The 20,454-nt window shown below is 44.5% G+C and overlaps 1 protein-coding gene across 3 annotated transcripts in view; it reads left to right on the plus strand.

Moving 5' to 3' along the window:
* Nucleotides 1-20,454, plus strand: part of PDE1B (phosphodiesterase 1B) — a 167,281-nt gene that overhangs the window by 5,547 nt on the left and 141,280 nt on the right. The window contains exons 1-2 of one of the 3 annotated variants that reach the window (XM_042452567.1): nt 13,864-14,004; nt 15,106-15,224. The exons of 1 other annotated variant lie outside the window; for it this stretch is intronic. In XM_042452567.1, coding sequence (XP_042308501.1) covers nt 15,202-15,224 — 23 coding nt within the window. In that variant the 5' untranslated portion in view covers nt 13,864-14,004; nt 15,106-15,201. Of the gene's footprint in view, nt 1-13,863; nt 14,005-14,314; nt 14,332-15,105; nt 15,225-20,454 lie in introns of those variants that run through there. One more of the 3 variants, XM_042452568.1, reaches the window with a different exon arrangement.

Raw genomic sequence — 20,454 nt, forward strand, 5'->3', positions numbered from 1 at the left:
TGAAACCCGAACCCCTTGTCCTTCATTTCAGTTAGGAAATTTTAAGTACTGTCTTAAATTCCTCGACAATTTGTCATCTTTCAAGTAAAATCTTCGGGTTTAAATACCACGTCCTTCTTAGTTTGTTTTGTGTCTTTCAAAATTTAACAGATTGGATTATCAGAAATGTCTCTATTAATACATCATTTTTGAGATCTCTTTAACTAAATCTTGGATACGAAAACTGTCTATCCTCGATAAGAGGGGTGCCTTCAGAAAAAAGTATAGAGCCTTTCTCTTTTAGGGGGTAGAGGTGTCTCCAGACCGCCGCTACCCAATTTCCCGAAGTCAAAGAAGCTTTTTGGGAATTTTCCGCTCTGTTTCCTTTAATATTTTAAATCTGAAGTCTGTCTACCTTAGTGTAAACACCAGTGAAAGCGTCCTAAGATTACCACAGCCTCATAACATTCCATTATTTTTATTTGGAATGTTTTATAAAATATTTTTTATGTCTCTTGGGGGCGGTAAACAACCTAGATTAAACATTGTTTCCCCTTCCCAGCAAAATGTCAATTCCCAATAAATCCCTCTCCTGGAGCGTAAAATAGACTCCTTGATTCAATGTGATCTGTGATATAGATAAAAATATCTCTTTGACTCTGGCATTGCGTTAATGTATTCTTTACCTGATTTTTATTTCTAATTAGTCGTATATCTTTGTTGTAATGTGGGATTCCGTTAGACAAATAATATCCGTTTATTTCATTCCAAAAGAAGGAAGAGACTCTTTTTTCTTTGTGTGGTGACTTAGAGGGAAGGCCTTTAACTATTCACTATAAAACTGCATTATATCGATTTTTGGATAAAACATAAACTTTGTTAAAATACCAAGCACTTTAATATAAGCAATAAATTTAAATATTCAGACTTGTAATTAATACAGATTCTGAAAAAACACAGGAAAAAGACGTTCTTTCACATCGACAAGTTGTAAAAGCCTTCATAACATTGATGTTGGTTTTCGTATATTATGTCTAGTGAGGTGCGAGTTCAATTACTTAGGTAAAAATTAAATTGAATAGCGTAGTGACAGCACAAATACAATACCTTTGTATGATAAACACTGGTTAAGAGTTAGATGAAATTTATATCACTAAGGTACCCTTATGTACGAAGTTTTAACTACCAATACAAATACAAATGAAGTACCGATGGGCCGATACAAATATTTGGGGAGAGCAGATATACAATACATCAAATCAGATTTTCAGGTTGGCAATAAGAAAACGTTTTACACAAACCCCCCCGCTCACCCTCCAGGTCCTCCCTTCCTCCCCATTTCGAAATTCATCTTCGTCTCTTTTCAGTAAGTCTCGTTTTCTTTATCTAATTAATTAAGTCTTATTTGTCTTCTGTTTCCAAGCGATAGGCTTGCCCCCCTTACTAATTCTTCCCATGTTAAAGTAAATCCCATGTCTCTTGTCTCTGTCAGGTTTGTCAATTAAGACATATAAGCTTTTCTCTGACGCGAAAATCTTCCCTGGGATATCCTTCAAAATCATGATTTTTTCCTTCCCTTCAATTAGCAAGTTTTGGATTGTAGCGTAGCTTTGTTGTGGTCAAAATCAGGTCACTGTTTGTTTAACGGACAAAAGACACAACAACATACATCGGGAGACTTTCTTCATTTTGGCAATGTGAGAATTACAATCTGTAGACATGAGCCAACTCCCATGGAAAAGTGATCTTCTTGCGGTTTCAGTCAAGGGAGCTTCTAAGACTGAGGCCAATTCTACTACAGGTTTTCATTATCTTTCAGGTATAAATAGCCAACGAAGTTTTAAGGCAATTCTCTCTTTGTTTTATCTGTAACGATTGAAGATGTGGTTCCGATCTTCCATAATTCATTCTTTACATCAGTTAGTTTTCTCGCCATTTTCCCATTGTAGGTTTCCAAGTTCCGTTTCATTCCTTCCACTTAATGTTGCCCATTATCACACATTTTAGCTGGTCTAGGCAAGATCGCAGATCACTCAGTTTTCTGCCTAAAATTCCCTTTGATTTCCTCACGTGATCCGAGTTAAGCTCCGCATTTTGTTTCTTCTGCTTGCAAGCCTCTCATTGGTCTTCTAATAGGGCCTCAATGGATCCGGGTATGTAGTTAAGGTGTTTCAGTTGTTATTGATGTTGATGGTCGTCGATGATTTGAGCCCCCTTGGCCTTAGGGCAGTGCTGTTCCTTGTCCCTGACGGCCATCTTTACGAACAGAGGAGAGATAGTAAGAATATATAAGAGATATTCACGCCTATATAATGCTTCTAGTTTAATTGTAATGTAGGATTTTTCTTCCCCCGCATGTATTGCCCCTTTTGAGCTGGCAAATACGGTAAAAATGGGATATCAAAATCAAGTCCAGCTCTCTATTTATTTATCATTTTCCCAGATTAGCTAAATACTGCTATCAGGAAAGGTATTAAGTTTTCCAATAAGAATCGAATACCGCTGAAGAATTGACTAACTGAGAAAAGGGGCAGATCAATTTAATTTTCAGCTTTATCTAATTGCAATAAATTAAGTTAATTCTTTGTTTTGGGGTTTGCACCTTTAAAAGAGTACTCGGTAGGTTTGAATTAATAAATACCAGTGATATGTCGGTGTTCATTTAAATATGCTCGGTCCGAAATCATAATCTTAGTATTTTGCCACTTGACGACCGTAATATCGTAAGTTCTGCTAGCAAACTCTGCGGACTTTCTTTCAGTTTAATCAATTTCCTTCTACAATCAAGACAGTACCAGAAATATTTGTAAAACACAACCCCCTCAGTGCAACTATAAAGGGCAAAAGGTAGAAAGAAGAGGAGAAAATACAGTGCAACGATAAATATTGCTATGGTTATGAGTACCAGTTGCTGAGAAGGTAGTTCAACTATAGAGTAACGTCCTTATGACTATTTTTAATTTAACACAGTAAAAGGAAGTAACAATGTGATATAAATCAATACCATCATACAATACTCAATTCATGCCCCCCCTTTTCTTCCCTTTAAAATTGTTCTTTGGTTCCTCCTCCCCGACCCTTTAAGTACATTCAGTCACATCTGTTCACATCTGTATCATTTGGGACAATTGAGAATGACTTTTAAATAGTGCCCTCCCCCAAGAAATAAATGTTCTGTCTTTCCAAAAGACATTACACTATCACAATGTTTAAAACACCATTGGGAGTATAACATTTGAATCAAAAAAGCAACAAGGCTTGCGGACAAGACATTAATGATTCTATTGTGAAGAGGCAATCAACTTTGAGTATCTTGATACTATAATTTGTTACAAAACGAAGGAAAATAGGAATGGCTTCACTTTCCCTGGTTACCTTCCTTGGCCATGACACTTCAAACAAACACGTGGGGGCAAAACGAAGCACCTGTCACTCAGTTACGCCGTTTCTCCCTCGTGCTGCCTCTTCCTTTCTCTGTTAACTTTCCCTATTCAATCCCAACTTCCACAAAGGGCTAGTCTACTCTCGCTACTGCTCCAGTAAACCTGTAACAAAAACTCACAATTTTATATTATTTGGATGTTCTTCTAGCCGTGGCTTCACTTCACGTCCACTTCTTAAGTTTTGGTACGGTTGATTTGCCCCACTCTTCCGCCACACAGCTCTTTCTCTCAGCCGCACAAGTTCCTTTTCCTTTGTCTCCACGTTGCTGCTTCTTCTCCCCTTTCCTTTTCTTCCTGCTTCAGCTCAATACAGTGCCCATATCCTCCACTCGCCTCTTTCTCCACCTAAAAATAGAGCACAAAGAAGGAAGGGTGAAAAGAAAAAGAAGGAAACCGCTAGAATAGCATAGACGGAAGGGGGAGAGGCAGCCAAGAAAAAGTGGGCTCTCATCCCCAGTCAAGCCGCTGTTCTTCTCCACTTCCAAGCCAAGCTCTCGTAAGGCTATTTCATAGGCTTCGTTCGCCCCTCTCCTCCTTGATCCGCTTCAAACTTTTTTCAGCAAACAGCACTCTTCACGCTCCATCACTTCGCTCACTCAGCCCTCTTTCTCACCAAGCTAACAAGCTCATAGGGCCGGATCCCATGTGGAAAGTATATCTTCAGGTAGGTTTTAATTCTAATTCGCTTGCTTCAAACAGGGTAGAGTGGCGCGGCGACTCTATCGTCGCAAGCCGGCGGGCTAGAGACACCTCGCCCGCGAAACGTGGCTGCCGAACACCTCGTAGTCCCTGCTCTTTTGCAAGTAATTAGGCATAGGGTTGTTTTTTTGTCCGAGCCCCTCTGCCCTTCTCCCTTCAGGGGTTCTTCTGGGTAAGAGGTACCTTACCCCACTACCCCCGTCTCCGCAGGCCATAAGTTTCCTCCGAGTCGTTCTGGAGGAAACTTTTCACGCCGCCATTACCACGGAGTTACCCAATGAAAGTTTCTGTCAGCCCCCCAAATTTCTGGTGTGGCAGAGAGGAAGACACTGAAAATTGTCATAGCAAAAACATTATAGTGGTTGAGTCTGCATTCTTGTGTTCCTTGCCTGTTTCCTTTTTTTTGGATGCCCTAAACCTGTATCTAAATGTTTCAACGCACTTTTTTAGTTAAAGCAATATAAGAAATATTGTGACTGAGAAAATATTTGTCAGGGGGCAGAAATACTGTTGGGATGGCAACACACAGTCACACAACAACCCCCTGGGTGGAACCAAGTTGACTGCAATCTGTGTCGGCCCTACAGCTTAGACAACATGGAGGGTGATGGTATTTGAAGTCCTAAACACTTGAAAGGCAAAAGTTGCCTGATCCTGCTTTAGCAGTTTATTACCCTTTCCTGCATTGGCCTCATGCAACACTCTTTGTCCTGGACTGAGAATTGCTTTGATATTCACATCCTTCTCCTACACATGGAATCAATTTGGCAGCTAGTTTACCATCCCTTGCTCTTGTGAGCCTTGGACAGCAGGTTAAGAATGTGTGGGCACGGGCAGCTGATGTTTTTCCTTTCACTGCTTAAAAAAAAAAATCACCTGCACATTTCTGAAAGTCAAAGTTAATGTTAAAGTCACAGGAACAATCAGTCTCCTTTATTATGGTCATTTGGCAATCTCAATTGCATGTTTTATTTGGAAGTTAATTATTCTTAAAAACAGTCTGAAATCTTCCAGGACCGCTACTGAAGCAGACAAGAGCCAGTGAGCTGTACTGATTTGAGGGCTGGACTAGGACTGTGAGAAAACAGTTCCAATACCTATCTAGCCAAGGAAACACACTGGGTATCCCTCAGGGAATCATACTTCTCAAGCCTCAGAGGAAGCAGTGGCAAATCTCCCCTGAACAAACCTTGTCAAAAAACTCTTGTGATAGGTTCTCCTTGAGATGCAATAAGTCAAAAATGACTTGAAGGGTGCACTACAATTGAAAGCAGAGAGGTTAAGTGCTGAATTTACAGATAAGAAATTCTGAAAAACGGCTTGGGTTGCAAGCTTGACCTTGCTAAGGAAGCAGAGTTGTGGGCCACAAAAAAGTTTTTGAATAGGATTCTCTCACAATTCGTTAGCATTGATCATGCAGTGGACGAGTTTGCAAGAACACAGATCAGTAGCCTCCTTTTATGTTGTTTAGTTTCTACCTTTGTTTCCTAAGACAGACATAATGTGGTGCTTCGGAAACTTGCAATAAGTAATTGTGCATTTTGGCCAATAAGGGTATCATTGGTTTGGGATTTTTTGTTTGAATTGCTAAATGAACAACACAGCTACCCCTGGATGGTTTTTAGTGTGTGTGTGATGTATATGTGCCTTTAAGGTGCCTGTCAACTTATATCAACTTGAGGAATTTCATAGGGTTTTCTTAGGCAAGGAATCATCACAGGTAGTTTTACTAGTTCTCATAGCCTTTCAACACTGGACCCTGGCAGTGTCCCATCTGAGTATAACCAGATTGATCCTTCTAGCTGCCAAGATCTCGTGCCTTTATGGATTATGCCCACCCCAAGGCTGAATTTGTTTTTGTGATTTCTGACTTATGCCACACCTATCATGGAATTTCTTGGTAGAATTTGTTCCAAAGAAGTTTGCCCCTTTTCCTCTGACATTTGACTTGCCCAGCTCACCCAGTGTGTTCCATGGCTGAGTGAGGTTCAAACCTGTGTGCTTTCAGTGTCTTTCTCCACTCAAAACCATTACACAATGCGGCTCACAACACCACACAGAGGGCTACCAGGGCTCACATTGATCTGGAAATTCAATACATAATCAGAATTCTCTAGTTTCAGAAGCAGGTATAAACTGTTCTTGTGGGTGAGCAGTGGCCAGTTCAGGGCTGGGAATCAGGGAGCTCTCAACATACTGTTGGATTGCAGCTCCCACCATTTCTCAAATTACTACATGGGGTAGGGCTGCTGGGAATTTTAGCTAACAACATCTGGAGGGCCATGTGATTCTTACACATGGGATACTGGAATTAGAATTTGCCTCCACAAAAATTGAAACAGATACGTCTTACTTTTTACAATGCAGAGGTGTATTGTATTGTGGATTGCAGCTTTCATTATCCTTGCATTGATTTTTCCTGGCGGCAGCTAATGGGAACTGCAGTTCATAACATCTATGAGGGACACAAATTGCCCCTCTCGATTCAAACACTAAAGCCATTCCTGATGTATAATTATTACATAAGACATTTCAATAGTGCTTCTTCCCTAACAATCCAAGTAGTTTATAAGCTGTCGGTGAACCCCTTACCCAACGGGGTGCATTTGGCCAGGGTCCAGGAGGCCAGGGTTCAATCTCCACTTACCTTAGAGTCCCACTGTGTGAGCTTGGGAACAGTCACATTTTTCTCAGGCTCAGAGGGAAGGCAATGGCACCCCCACCTGACAAATCTTTATAAAAGAAAATCCTGTTTCCATAAGTCAGATTGATACTGTAAATCAGATTTGATTTGAAGCACATAGCACAACAATGTGAATATCACAACAACACTGAAGCCATTGTTGCTGCTGTGTACCTTCAAGTTGTTTTTGACTTACAGTGACCTGAAGGTGACCCTATCATGGGTTTTCTATGGGCTGAGAGTGGGTGTGACTTTCCCAAGGTCACTCAGTGGGTTTTCATGGTTGAGTGAGATTTGATCCCTGTCTCCCGAATCATTAGACAGTGATAAACAATAAAACTCCAAGAAAGTAAATAACATTTCTAGTCAATGCTCCAAAGAAGTGGCTCTATAACTAAAAAGCTATATGAAAATAGAAACCAGTTTAGTCGAAAGGTCTACCCCACATTTGTTTTCCTCCCCCCTCCCGCTTTGTTTCCTTTTTTAATGTTTCCTAGGAAACAGATCCAGGTGGCAGCTGTCTTGCTATGGAATTTGAATTTATATATTAACAACCAACAGATCAGCACAATAAACACTATCATCAGACTCAGTAAACAAATAAAATAAAATTAGATTCAAATTTAAAAAGTAAATAATATTAATTGGGACTCAGTTACAAACTTTACTCTTCAAAAGGTGAAATTAAAAATGTAAAATCATTATAAAAGTTTTAAAAACACATTTTTACACACTGACAGACCAGTGCTGCGCACAAAAGCTGGCCACTTTTCAGTTTGTTACTGATGGACACTGGTCTGCCAGCAAAGATATACATAAAACTCATCATTTCTTCCAAGGAAAACATCTAAGAATTTGGATAAATAAAAATGTAACAGTAACCGTATATAAAAGGGCAAATATATGAATACACGTCCTACTGTCTCCATTGTGCCAGTGCCAGTTCTACAAGGGCATATGCGTGCATCATAAGGAATATTGTTGTATCTCTCTTCCAATAATAATAATAATAATAATAATAATAATGCTTTATTTGTATAGCGTGGTAGCAGGTAAAATACCATATTTTCCAGAGTATGAGACGACTGGGTGTATAAGACGACCCCCAACTTTTCCAGTTAAAATATAGTTTGGGATGTACTCACCGTATAAGACTACCCCTCTTCCAACGCACACCAAATAAAAATTTTAAAAACATCAGATTTGATTTCAATATGGTAATTTAAATTCAAATGCTTATGACATGCAGGTCCTTAGCAGGAAACCTTGTTGTATACAAAGCTTGCTTGGATGGGTTAGCTCTCCCTGCCTGCCCAGTGCTCCCTGTCTCCAAGACTATCAGAGCGGTAGCTGCTTTCATACGATTGTCGCATATGGTGGGGATGCGGCCGCAGCTGTTTTTGAGTTCCCCCCACCATATGTGGTGACCGCAGATTCTCCAGTCTGGCTCAGAAGTTTCAGCACCTGCCCTATAATATGACACCCGGTGTATAAGACAACCCCCGACTTTTGAGAAGATTTTCCTGGGTTAAAAAGTAGTCCTATACGCCAGAAAATACTGTATCAAATTTTGCTAGAGTGAATGCTTTACTGTATTTTGGAAGGGTTAAAACACTCAAATGGTTAGCTAACAAAAAGCATGACCATTATCTCTAAAATCAGGGCATGCGGTAGCTGCTTTTACATGATGTTGCAATTCATTATCTATAATACAGTGGACCCTTGTTATACGCTGGGGTTTGGTTCCAAGATCCCCCGCGTATAACAAAATCCGTGTATGCTCAAGTCCCATTAAATATAATGACATAGCAAAATGGTGTCCCTTATAAAAAATGGAAAATCAAGGTAAATTTATACTTTTTTGGAACATTTTCAAACCGTGTATGCTTGAATCCGTGTATAAAAAATCCGTGTATAAGAAGGGCTGACTGTACACTGATGAATTTCTTGTTTTGCTTTCTTATAACCCATTGCCAGAGTAGTGGTTTATGAAAAACCCAATTTAGCTAGTTTCAGAGTCTCATTCCATCAGTTACCAAAGGAGCCAATCTCACCAGGGTAAAAAGCATTCTTAGCCAAAAATTAAACTTAAGTAGCCATGCCCGAGACTCAGTTGACATTTGACCTGTCTCTAGATGTAAAATTGCATTAGGCACACAACTAGGAAGACCAAGAATGGATCTCAGAAGTTTTGTCTGTGTGGATTCCACTGAAACAAAATGAGTATAAACACACCAGCATTTGCTATGGCATTAAAGATTGAGCTTTCCAAGAGCCTGAGGACTGAAAAATCACCCCCAAATACTTGTAGGATTTTACCTGCTCAAGTGGCCGGTCATTTATTTGCCCATTGTGCATGGTCCATTTCCTAGTAAACACTAGGACTTTAGATTTATCCAAGGGTGGCATGGATAAATGGAGCTTAGTCCCCCCCCCTCCCCAGAGTATTCAAATGGCCAGAAGGAAGAGGGGTTGGCCTCCAACAACACCTCATCTGAGAACAGCAACATCTTCAAAATACAGGCTCGTGACTAACATCATCATGATGTTTTTTTAAAAATCTGATATGATTTTTAACATCTTTGCCTGATAAAGAAGCCAGTGCAAAGGCTTGCAACACATATTTTGAAGACTTTGGTTGGCCAATACAGGTAACACTGTTTTATGAACATTTCTCGGAGTAATTGGCAACATTAGTAGAGTAGCCATAAAACATTCAGAGTGTTAGAGAGTGGGAGAGAGAGATTATTGTCACTGCCAACAGTACTTGAGCCACAGTTCAGACAATGTCAAAAAAGGAGAAAAGGAATTTAGAATTCCAAAACCTTTCTTAACAATAGGGTCTTGATCATCATAGGAAAGGCCAGCTGAGAGCGAGGAGATGAAAAGGGCTTACCTGGGGAAGAAATTCCAGAGCTTGGGAAAGGTGGCTGGTATAGTCCTCTTGACTTGGCATATTTCAAGGATGGGATGATCTCAAGAGGCAGGCAGGCAGGCAGCTTTGTACTGGACAAGGTGGTCCTTCAAGTAGCCAGACCTTGACTTCAACCCTTCAGGGCACTGCATGTTATTACCAGCTACAGTGAGGGTCTCAGATGGATTATTCAAGGGGACTTCAATATCCATCACCTATTACTGGGGGTTTAAAGTACATACACTTCTGGGTTAGAGTATATACCAAATAGAACCAGTCCTACCATTAGCCAAAGTGAGGCAGCTTCCTCAGGCAGTAAGATGTTGAATAAAAAAACTATGTGCTATGTGGTCTGCCATGTACCTCCCACTAAGTAACTCTGCTGCCTTGAGAACGTGCTTTTCTGTCACCAGATTCAACAGCCAGTCCAATTTGACTTTGGGGATAGAATGGGAAGGGGTGCCATCTTGTTCTTTGCCTGGGGCAGCACAATACCTACAACTGGCTGTGATGCGAGACCATTCTGATGCCAGTGTTTCTGTACATTACATAAATTGCAGAGGAGGACAAGCCTCCCATACCATTAGACACTTGTGTAGGAGAGGGAATATTGGCAGATTAATTTGAGTCTTGTTATGAAACAGGGATTAGAAAAGGGGTATCTCTGCAAAGATCCTCTTTTACCCAGCCATGTAGTCCCGGACTGGCGTCTACCCTTTCATGCCCCTATGATACATGCCTGGGAAAGAAAGACATGTTGCTCAGAAAAGTAAAGCCAAGGCAGACGTTGATTCTATTGGAGATGATTTGTCATGGCAGCTAAGAACTGAAGAGACAGATGCTCATAAAACTCAACCCTACCATTAAGTACGATGGCCTCAGGCAGTAGGTACTTGGAGGCATAGCAAGACTGCTAGGAGAGAGACCTGTGTGCCATGCAGCTTGCCCTCTGGTCTCCCAGCTAGCCTCCTGCCTTCTGGGTCAGTGGCAGATGGAACTGCATTGCAAGTGCCTGGTAGGCTTTACTGCCAATCCAATTGGGGGATTCATATGTAGGAAGGGGTGCCATCTTGTTCTTTGTCTCAGGCAGCAAAACATCTTAGCCTGGCCCTGGGACCAATGCAGTCCTGATGGGAGTGCCATGCCAACTGCATGGATCCTGTGAATTTAAAGGCAGGTTCATCCAGATTTCAGTGTGCATTTCTTCTAGTCTCTTAATCTGGCACTCTAACCACTGCACCACTATTGGATTAAAAAGTATAGTTATTAACAAATGAGAGCCAGCATGGTACAGTGGTTTGAGTGCTAGACTGGAATTCAAGGAGAGTAGGGTTCAAATCTGATGATCTTGGGCAAGTCACACTCTCTCAGCTTCAGAGGAAGACAATAGCAAACCTCTTTACAGTTCTTGCCAATAAAACCCGAGGAAAGGGATGGCATAAACTGGAGTCAACTTGAAGGCATATAACCACCATAACAAACAGGAACAAAAGGTCAGTCCAGATCCTAGAAATAAGTTGTTGTTATTAGCTGCTTTCAAGTTGACCTTGACTCATGACAACCTGTGAATGAGACATCTCAGAGCCTTCCTATCTTCCATCTCTTTGCTCAGGTCCTGTAGGTTCAGCCTCCTGGCCTCCGATGGGTTCACCTTAGGGTCTACATAAACTGGAAACAACTTGGAAGGCATGCAACACACTCACAGGTTGGACTATGATTCTAGAGATCAGAGTCTGATTCCCTGCTCAGCCATGGAAACCCAATTGGTGACCTTGAGTAATGCACACCCTCTATGGCATTTAGGCTCCTATATTTGTAGTACATATGCTAAGATGATGATGATGATGGTTATTATCACTGCTGCTGTTGTTGCTGCTGCTAACTGGGGACCAACAAGAGCCCTATAAAGCATGTAGTACTCTGTGGCTGCAATCCCAAACTCACCAGTCAAGGGAATACCATGGACACCTTATTGGCTGTCCATGGTATCCTCAACACTCTTCCCCAGTACCACATCTCAGATGAATGGATTTTCATCCTATCCTCTTTCTTCACTGTCCAGCTTTCACATCTGTACATAGCTATGGAGTATAAAATGGCTTGGACGATTCTAATGTTCATATTCATCTGTAAACAGTTGGCCCTCCATATCCATGGGTTCCTTATCCACGGATTCAACCATCAATGGTATGAGAATACTTAAAAAAATTAAATTCCAAAAAGCAAGACTTGATTTTGCCATTTTATATAATGGGCACAATTTTACTGTGCTACTGCACATAATGGGACTTGAGCATCCACAGATTTTGGTATCCACAGATGCTCCTGGAACCAAATCCAGCGCATACCAAGGGTCTACTGTATTCTTTAAAAAACACCCCATTTTACTAAATGTTCACTTTAACCACATGAAACTATGTATATATAAATACATTTAGGCTGTGCATATGATATTGTAATTTAAAGGTATTTTAATACTGCTAGTCATTTATGTCACAACTCTTACTTTCCATGACATTCAGTGACATATGAGAACTACCACTGATGAGTAACAGTAGTACAAAACAAACAAACAAACAAACAACCCCTCCACAAACTTTCAGTGGGCCCTTGACATCCATTGGGGTATGATTCCTTGACCTCTGTGGATGCTCAAATCTCATTAGGTACAATGGAAGTAAAATGATGTCCCTTATATAAAATGGCAAAATCAAGGTTTTCTTTTTAGAATTTATATACACACACACACACACACACACACACACAGAGTGGGTCCTTCTATTATGCGGGGGATGTGTTCTGGACTCCCCTTGAGTAAGGGAAGAATGCGTATGCTCAAGACCCATTGAAAACACATGCATGTGGCGCTGTGCTGTGTGCATGCCCCTGGTGTGGCTTCAGCATAAGCTGAAAGCTGGGTATGGTGCACACTGTATTTGGGATATATATATATATTAGAATACTTTCAAGCTGTGGATGAATGACTCCATGGATAAAGAATCTGTGGATATGGAGGGCTGGCTGAAGTAAAGATTCTGTGCCAGGAGGAGCCCTGGTGGCGCAGTGGTGAAATGCCTGTGCTGCAGCCACGCACTCAAAACCATAAGGGTGCCAGTCCCTCTGAAGGGACGGTGTGAGTAGGACCAGGCTCAGGGTGAGGAGAACGGAGAGGCCTCAGGTTTCTTTTACATTCAAATTGAAAGAATGGTGTTCCCCCCTCCTCCTCCTCCTCTTTGCCTGGCGAAGAAGCCAGTGTGACTTCGAAAGCTTGCAAGCAGAGCTTGGGCATCAAGGTCTCTGGCTTGGCTCCATGGCCAAGAGGGGCAGAGGGCTACCCCAGATGTTTCAGGGGAACGACCCGGACCCCTTCCTTCCCCCCAGTCTCCCGCCTTCCCCTCTCCTCCTGCTTGCCTGCCTGCCCTGGGGCCAGGAGGGGCCCTTCCTGGGCGGCGCTCGGGGCTCCAGGGGAACTGAGGAGCCCTGGCCTCGTCGGGACTCTTGGGCGCCTCGAGTGACCCTGGCAAAGGAGGGCCCTGGGGGCAAAGAGGCAGCGAGGGCAGGCCCCCGTCGGCCAGGAGCACCAGCGCCCCCGCCTCCGGCCCCGTTTCAGCCCCCATCCCCAAATGCCTCCCACTGAGGAGCAGGGACTGGGATTGCTAGCAGGAGGAGGAATACTAATACTACTCCTAAGGACACAAGATTATTATTACTAATATCATTAATAATTACGATCTATTATTATATATTATATATTATTATTATTTATTATTAATTAATTATTAATGCTGTGGTGGTCCCCCGGAGGGTCGCTTGCTGGGTCGTCCCCTCCCCCCCCCCGAAAGGAGCCGCAGCGGTGAGAGGGTGGGGGTTTGCCTTCCTTCCTTCCTTCTCTATGATGGTGGTGGAGGAAGGGTTTCCTTGCCGAGGAGGGAGCCACGCGTGGGTTGGATGTTGGGGAGGGGGAGAAGGGGAGAAGGAGCGAGGGAGAGGGAGAGTGAGCCTGGCGCTTCTCCCAGCCTTTCCCTAGTCGCAAAGGCTGCTCCGAAGGGAGGAGGAGCGGGAGACGGGGGTCGCTGAGGAAGAAGCCGCCAGCCTTCCCCTCCTCTGGAAGGAAGGAAGGGAGGGAGGGAGGCCATGATGGGGGAGCGCCCAGCCTCCTGCCAGGGGGAGGCTGCGGTGGCGGCGGCGTGGCGGCGGGGCTGCCGAGGAGGAGCCAGGCCCCAAAGCGCCCTCGCCCCGGCCCTCAAGCGAAGCAGGGCTGAGCACTAGCCCCCCGACCGAGCCCGGTGAGCAGGAGCAGGAGGAGGAGGGGAGGGGCCCTGGAGGGGTGGCCTGGCACTGAGGGGGGGGGACCGAAGGGGGAGACGGGGGCTGAGGGGAAAGAGAGACGGACGATGCCGCCACTTTATGAAGCCGCCGCGGGGAGCTGCCAGGGCCGGCTGGCTGGCTGCTTGTGTCTTGCGTGTCTTGTGTGTGGCAACTAGCCGGCTTTGTGGCGGTGTGGCAAGGGGGCGGGGGAGGGGGAGGTGCAGGGAAGGGGCGGAGGGCTCGGGAGGGGAGCACGGGGGCGGCTTTTTGGGGCCAGGGCGCCTGGAGAGGGGGGCCAGCCGGAGGTGAGCAGGACGCTTGAAAGCCGGGGGGGGGCTCCGGGGGCTGGCCTGGCTCTCAAGGCGGGGGCTGTAGTCTGTGTGGGAAGAACTGAGGGGAGTTTGGGGTTTTTCTGGGGATCTGTGGCCATGCTCTAGAAGAGTTTCTTCCTGGGTCTGTCCTCTTCAGAGAAAGCGGGAGAGTTGAGCCTGGGGGGGGGTCTGTGGGAAGGGGGGGCTCTGGAGGACGGAGAGGGGAAGGGGAGCCAGGCCGGCGCCGCAGTGGTGGGCTGACAGGGGGGCTCTCTCGGGGTGTCTGGGTGTCTGATGGGGAGTTGGGGCCCCGTGGGGCCTGGGCTGGTGGGGGAGGGTGGGAACGTGGCCTCTGTGCGTGGGGCAATTTAGGCGGAGGGCGGTGCGGAGGCTCTTGTTGGGGCTCGCGGGGAGCGCAGGGGGAGGTTAGAGCCGGCTTGGGGGCAAAGAAATGGGGAGAGGAGTCGGGGGGCTGGAGGACGTGAGGGGGGAAAGGAGGGGGACCCCCAGGCTGCCTTGGGGCATGGATGGAGGAGGATGGAGAGCCGGCCTGGGGGGTCTTGGTAGGTGGGCAGGACCTGTGGCGGGGGCTGAGGGGAAGCTGGGGGTCCCCAGGAAGGGTCTGGGGTGTGGAGGGCTGCGCTGGGGTGGGGTTTGTGTAGTTGTGGGGGTGAAGAAAGAAGTCTGTGGGCGCAGAGGAAAGGGAGCACGGGAGTCTCAGTTTCTCTTTCTCTCTGTTTAAAAATACCCATTCCGTGTTCCCCTCAGAACCAGCCATGGAAGCCCCCCCGAACCTCGACCTGTTGGAGTCCCCCGGAGGCTGCCCTTCTCCCCTGGAGCGTCAAGTCAGCCCCCAGTAAGAAGATGTGGGTCAAGCTGCGGGCACTGTGAGAGTAGTAGTAGTAGTAGTAGCGACTCTGGTTTTTCTCTGTGCTTGCAATCCGCCCTCAATATCCACAGGGGAGGTGGGAAATACAAATAATTATTATGATTATATTATTAGTCCCCCCCCTCTCGCGTGTTCCCTCGCCCCTTATTGCTTCCCTGACGCCTGGGGGCTGGGCTCTGTCCAGATCCACTTCTTTCTGATCTGTGCCTTCTCCGCCTCTCCCTTTGCAGCTGAGGGTGAGCTTTTGGGAGAAAGACTGCTGGAATGCAGAACAGTGTCAGCAAATGGGGGGGGGGTGAGGAGAGCTTATGTGGCCCATAGTTTTGTTTGTGGGGTTTTCGGGCTATGTGGCCATGTTCTAGAAGAGAATGCCATTCTCTGAAGATGCCAGCCACAGATGCTGGTGAAATGTCAGGACTAAACTCTTCCAGAACATGGCCACATAGCCCGAAAACCCACAAAAAATGATGGATGCTGACCATGAAAGCCTTCAACTTCACTTATGTGGTTCTGTTTTGTAGCAGTGTCCCTCAACCTCTCTGTGTGTGTTTTCTCTGCCCCAGTGATAGGAATGTGCGTACATTAGTGTCTGGCTAGGTCCGCTTCTTCTCCTCCAACTCCTGCCCCCATGCTCAGTGTTTGGAAAAAAAAGCCTTCATGTGTACCCTGGGCAAGTTTACTGATGCTGGATTTAGTGCAGCTGCGGTCATCGGGAGGGAACTGACCAGCTCCACCACTGGGAGGCTAATTTTTTTGCCGCAGCAATTAATAGCACTTGATGAAGGATCTGAAGCTGTTGTTGATGGGATAACATCCTCCCCCCCTCTCCGCATACATCTTTGTTGCCTGCTGTTTTGTTGGGTCCATCTGTGGGGTTAGTGGCTGAGGAGGCCGTCTGTAGCCAGGGTCAGCACTTATTGAGTTGGCATTCATTTTAAAGTTTCTCTTCCTGTTGATGATGCAGCTCCAGGACTTACTCTTTTGCTCTTTATCATTTTGGTGAGGTGGCATGATGAATGCTTAGTGTAGGAAACGCCTGTGCTCAACAGCAGCAATGAGAATCTGTAATAAATAGCACATGGTGTTAAACCCTGGAAGGAGGTGCTGCAGCGCCAGAACGGACAGGCCAAAATAAAGCTGCTTTGGGTCACTTTAGAGGTATGCTGTTTAAATGACACACACATCTTTAGAGGCCAAAACCTGTGTCAAAGCTGCGCTCCAGTTCTTAGGACTGGAGCGTGGCTTTGGTGTGATTTCTGACCTCTTAGGACGCATAAATCATTTAAATAGCATACCTCCAAAGTGACCCAACGCAGCTTTATTTTGGCCCTGTCTGTTCAGGCCCTTAGAGACCTTTCTGTTGGATTCCTCTCTATTATTTCCTGCTCTGCCTAGCGATGGTTGTCAAGCCAAGGTCTTGCACATTTCCTGCTGTCTTGCCTTTTATTAAAAATGAACAAACGGGGGACAGCAAGGTCAGACCTGATCAATCTCTGTACAACAATGTCCCCTGCCACTTTTGCCTCCCTCTTTGTTAGATGACTGTTAATGATTTGTCCTTGCCGAGTTCCTTATGAACACACTGATCCCCTTCCACGACGGCACTGGTGACACTTAGTGGTTAAGATACTGAGCTATGAATTGGCTAGCGCATCATGAACCTGTTCCTCTTGACCTCAGTCCCAGAGGATGGCAATATTTCCCTACCTTACACAATCCTAAGGTTTAATGCATAGCAGTATATTGTGGTGTGTGTGTGTCTTCAAGTCACCTATTGCCCTTCATCTCTTTTGGATTTATGGGATCCCATGAATTTCATAGGGTCTTCTTAGGCAAGGAATATGGTTCTGCGCAGTTCCTTCCTCTCAAATATAGCCTACAGCACCTTGTATTTGTTGGTGATCACCCATCCAAGTACTTACCAAGACTGACCCTGCTTAACTTCCAGGAACTGGTGCCTCTATGGCATTTTAGGCTCCTATATTTGCAGTACATATGCTAAGATGATGATGATGATGGTTATTATAACTGCTGCTGCTGTTGTTGCTGCTGCTGCTAATTGGGGACCAGCAAGAGCCCCATAAAGCTGTAATACTCTGTGGCTGCAATCCCAAACCCACCAGTCAGGGAATAAGCCCCGTTGTGCTTAGTAGAGTTTTACTTCTGAGTAAACTGGTGCTTCTAAATTTAATGAGGAAATTAAATGAGTCACCTGTCACCAAGGAGAATGGTGGTCTTAAAGCATCTTCTTCTGTCATAAAACTGGCATTTAATCCATGTACAGGAACGCATCAACCCTTTTGGACCAAAATCCCTATCATCCTTTACCATTTTCTGTGCTGAGTGGGGGCTCTTGGGCGGGATGTCCAACAGCATCCAGGGGGGCCAAAGACCCTCACCTCTACTTCAATTTCTTGAAGTGCAAATGTGTAAGTTCTCAAAGTCAGGCTGCTGGAATGGAATGTTAGTTTGTGGTGCCTAATCAAAAATCCCAGGTGTCTGCCTACAAGCCGTTGCAGTATTATTCCCTCTGTCTAAAAGGGAGAGAGATATCTCCTTTGCCCTGCACTTCTTGCAAGAGAACTGGTGTTCTGCAATGCCATTTTCTTCTCTGCGGAGCTGAAGGAATATTTTTTCAATTCACTTTATTGACCCAGTCCACGACCTTGTAACAACATATATCAATTTAGCACAGTGAACTTCAAAAATACAGTAATCAAAGATTTATATTGACAAATGTAGAAAGCTAGCATTACATTAAACCAGATAAAAGTTTAGCTTGTGACCTCATTGCTCTAGGGGAAGAAACAGTTACAGTTCCCTGATAAACACATCTGTCTTGGAAAAGAAGAAGGGGCAAAAAAAAACCTCACATAGTGATAATAATAATAGAAGCAATGAAATACATTCTCAATACTTGGAGTGGGGAATGGTGGTGCACCAAATGTCCAGGGGGATGGTGGGAGTTGTAGTCTGACAACTTATCGAGTATTACACATTTCCCATCACTGTTGCCTCTTTTTTAGGTTTGGCATGCTTGAAATACTACTAATGTTTTTGCTGGAATTATGGAATTGCAAGGCAGGATGTGACCTGAAGGCTTCCTCCTCTTCGCACTGGTGTTCCTATCCCCTTCATGTTAACTTTTTTGTATCTTGCCTGATGCACATGGGTCAAATGCCACATGTTTGAAGAGAGTAGGAGCAAATCCATAAGAGGTCCTTGGGTGACCTTGAACCAGCTAGATTTCTTCCTAACCTGTTGTGAAAGTAAAGGTGTGGAATAGGAGGAAATGTATCATTTTGACACCTTGAGATCATGGGGAGGGGGGATGAGTTGAAACAAGGTGAAAATGCAGCCTTGTTGGACCATCTGCACAATTTATTTCCCAGCTTTCTACTGCATCGAGCTCTCGCTCTCGCTATCTGGGGTTAGCTCAGCAGAACAATCTGTGATGAACGAGTCCATGGGGATGTGCCTTGGGAGACATACTGTGGCTGCAGTATGTTGTATTTGGAGGTAGCTTTGGGTAAACAAAGTGGCAGATTAACACCTAGATGTGGAGTCTCCAAAACCTGTGAAGGGCTGGATGGGATGATCATGTTCACCTGTCAACAAGCTCAGCGTGTCTGCTGTTTAATTAATCAGGGTGTCTGAGAGGAAGGGAGGAATCCCTCTGTGTGTGGTGGTTACTGTGTGTGGATGTGGGCCCATTTGAAAGCTGATGATAGTTTGTGCTGTCAAAAGCTTTCCTATGAGAGCTGGGAGGTGATTGCAGGAATGCAACCTTAAGAGTGGCAGTGAGTGAGCTGTGATGGGTTAGTGGACCTCTAGCTTAGTGGTAGAGCTTTCCATGTAGAAGGTCCCAGTGTCCAGTCTCTGGCATCTCAAGGTAAACAACCCTCTGTGAGATGTAGGGAAAGATCTAATCCTAAGACTCTGGATATATGTTGTGGGCCAGCGTAGATCGCTATTAGGCTAGAGTCAGTGGTATCTTCACTGAGTGGTTTGAAGTTCTAGTCACAGAACTAGATAGGGGTAAGGAGTGGAAAAAGGGACAAATATTTAATGACTTTGATCACATTATGTTGTGGGATAATCTAATAAACTGTTGCTGTGTCACCTATCCTTAAAGTCATATTCCTTATACCTAAGATCATTATCTCAATTGTTTTAGTCTTTCCTCAAGAGAAAACGTGCATCAATCTCTTTATTATTTTTGGTGGCCTTTTAGGCCCCCTTTTTGTATTGTAAGGGGCCTAGGGATAGGATAATAACTCCTTTTATGTTGTGTCTGATTTAAGCGTAATGCAAACCACTGATAAAACACAAGCCTCCATAGGTCCTCTATGTGGTTTACATTTGTTTGTGTGGGTGTTTCACACATATACTGAATATACTAGTTGATATGCATAAAGTATTGACGTGGCCAGAAGAACTTCTACTGACATTTCAGTAATGTGTTTGTCTGTGGCTGTGTGCATGGCACATATATGTGCATTGTTGCCCTGTTCAGTGGCTGCTTGGACACTGATATTTTTCTTTTAAAAATATCCAGCTGCTGGTGAGCAGCAGTGATGCAATTGTGTAGCCAAGCCTGATAAAGTCCATGATGATGATGATGGTGATGGTGATGATGACGACAACGATCATGTTTTAAGGAGGAAAGCCAACATTTAACCGAACGGCACACAGGTCACAGCTGATCAAGGCCATGAAGAGCTTTGTGAACCTCTTCTGGGATATTCTTGTGCCATAAGTGTTATTTGCAGCCTGAATGTATCACAGACGGGGGCACATTTTGTAGAGGAAAAAATATTCACAATATCCCAATCCCACTGTTTTTAACTCAGCCCTAGTTGTTGCTGAGTGCTTTCAAGTTGTTTCCTACTTATAGCTATGCTAAGATTACCATATTACAGGGGTTTCTTGGCAAAATTTGTCCAGAATGAATTTACCTTTGCCTTCCTGTGAGGCTGAGGGCATGTGACCTGCCCAAGGTTAGCCATTGGGTTTCCATGGCAGAGTAGGGATTCAAGATGTGGTCTCCAAAGTCATAGTTTAGTGCTAAAACCACTACACCACTGTGGCTCCAGCCCTCATTGGCATGCATTTTTACACAGTTGTCAGTAGAAAAGTCAAAAGAGAATCCTTAAGCTTTAGGTGTTTTTTTTTTTTTTAACTACCAGGCTACCACCTTGCCCTTAAACCAGGAGAGACAATAATTT

This window comes from Sceloporus undulatus, chromosome 2 (genome assembly GCF_019175285.1).
Source record: "Sceloporus undulatus isolate JIND9_A2432 ecotype Alabama chromosome 2, SceUnd_v1.1, whole genome shotgun sequence".
Taxonomy (NCBI): domain Eukaryota; kingdom Metazoa; phylum Chordata; class Lepidosauria; order Squamata; family Phrynosomatidae; genus Sceloporus; species Sceloporus undulatus.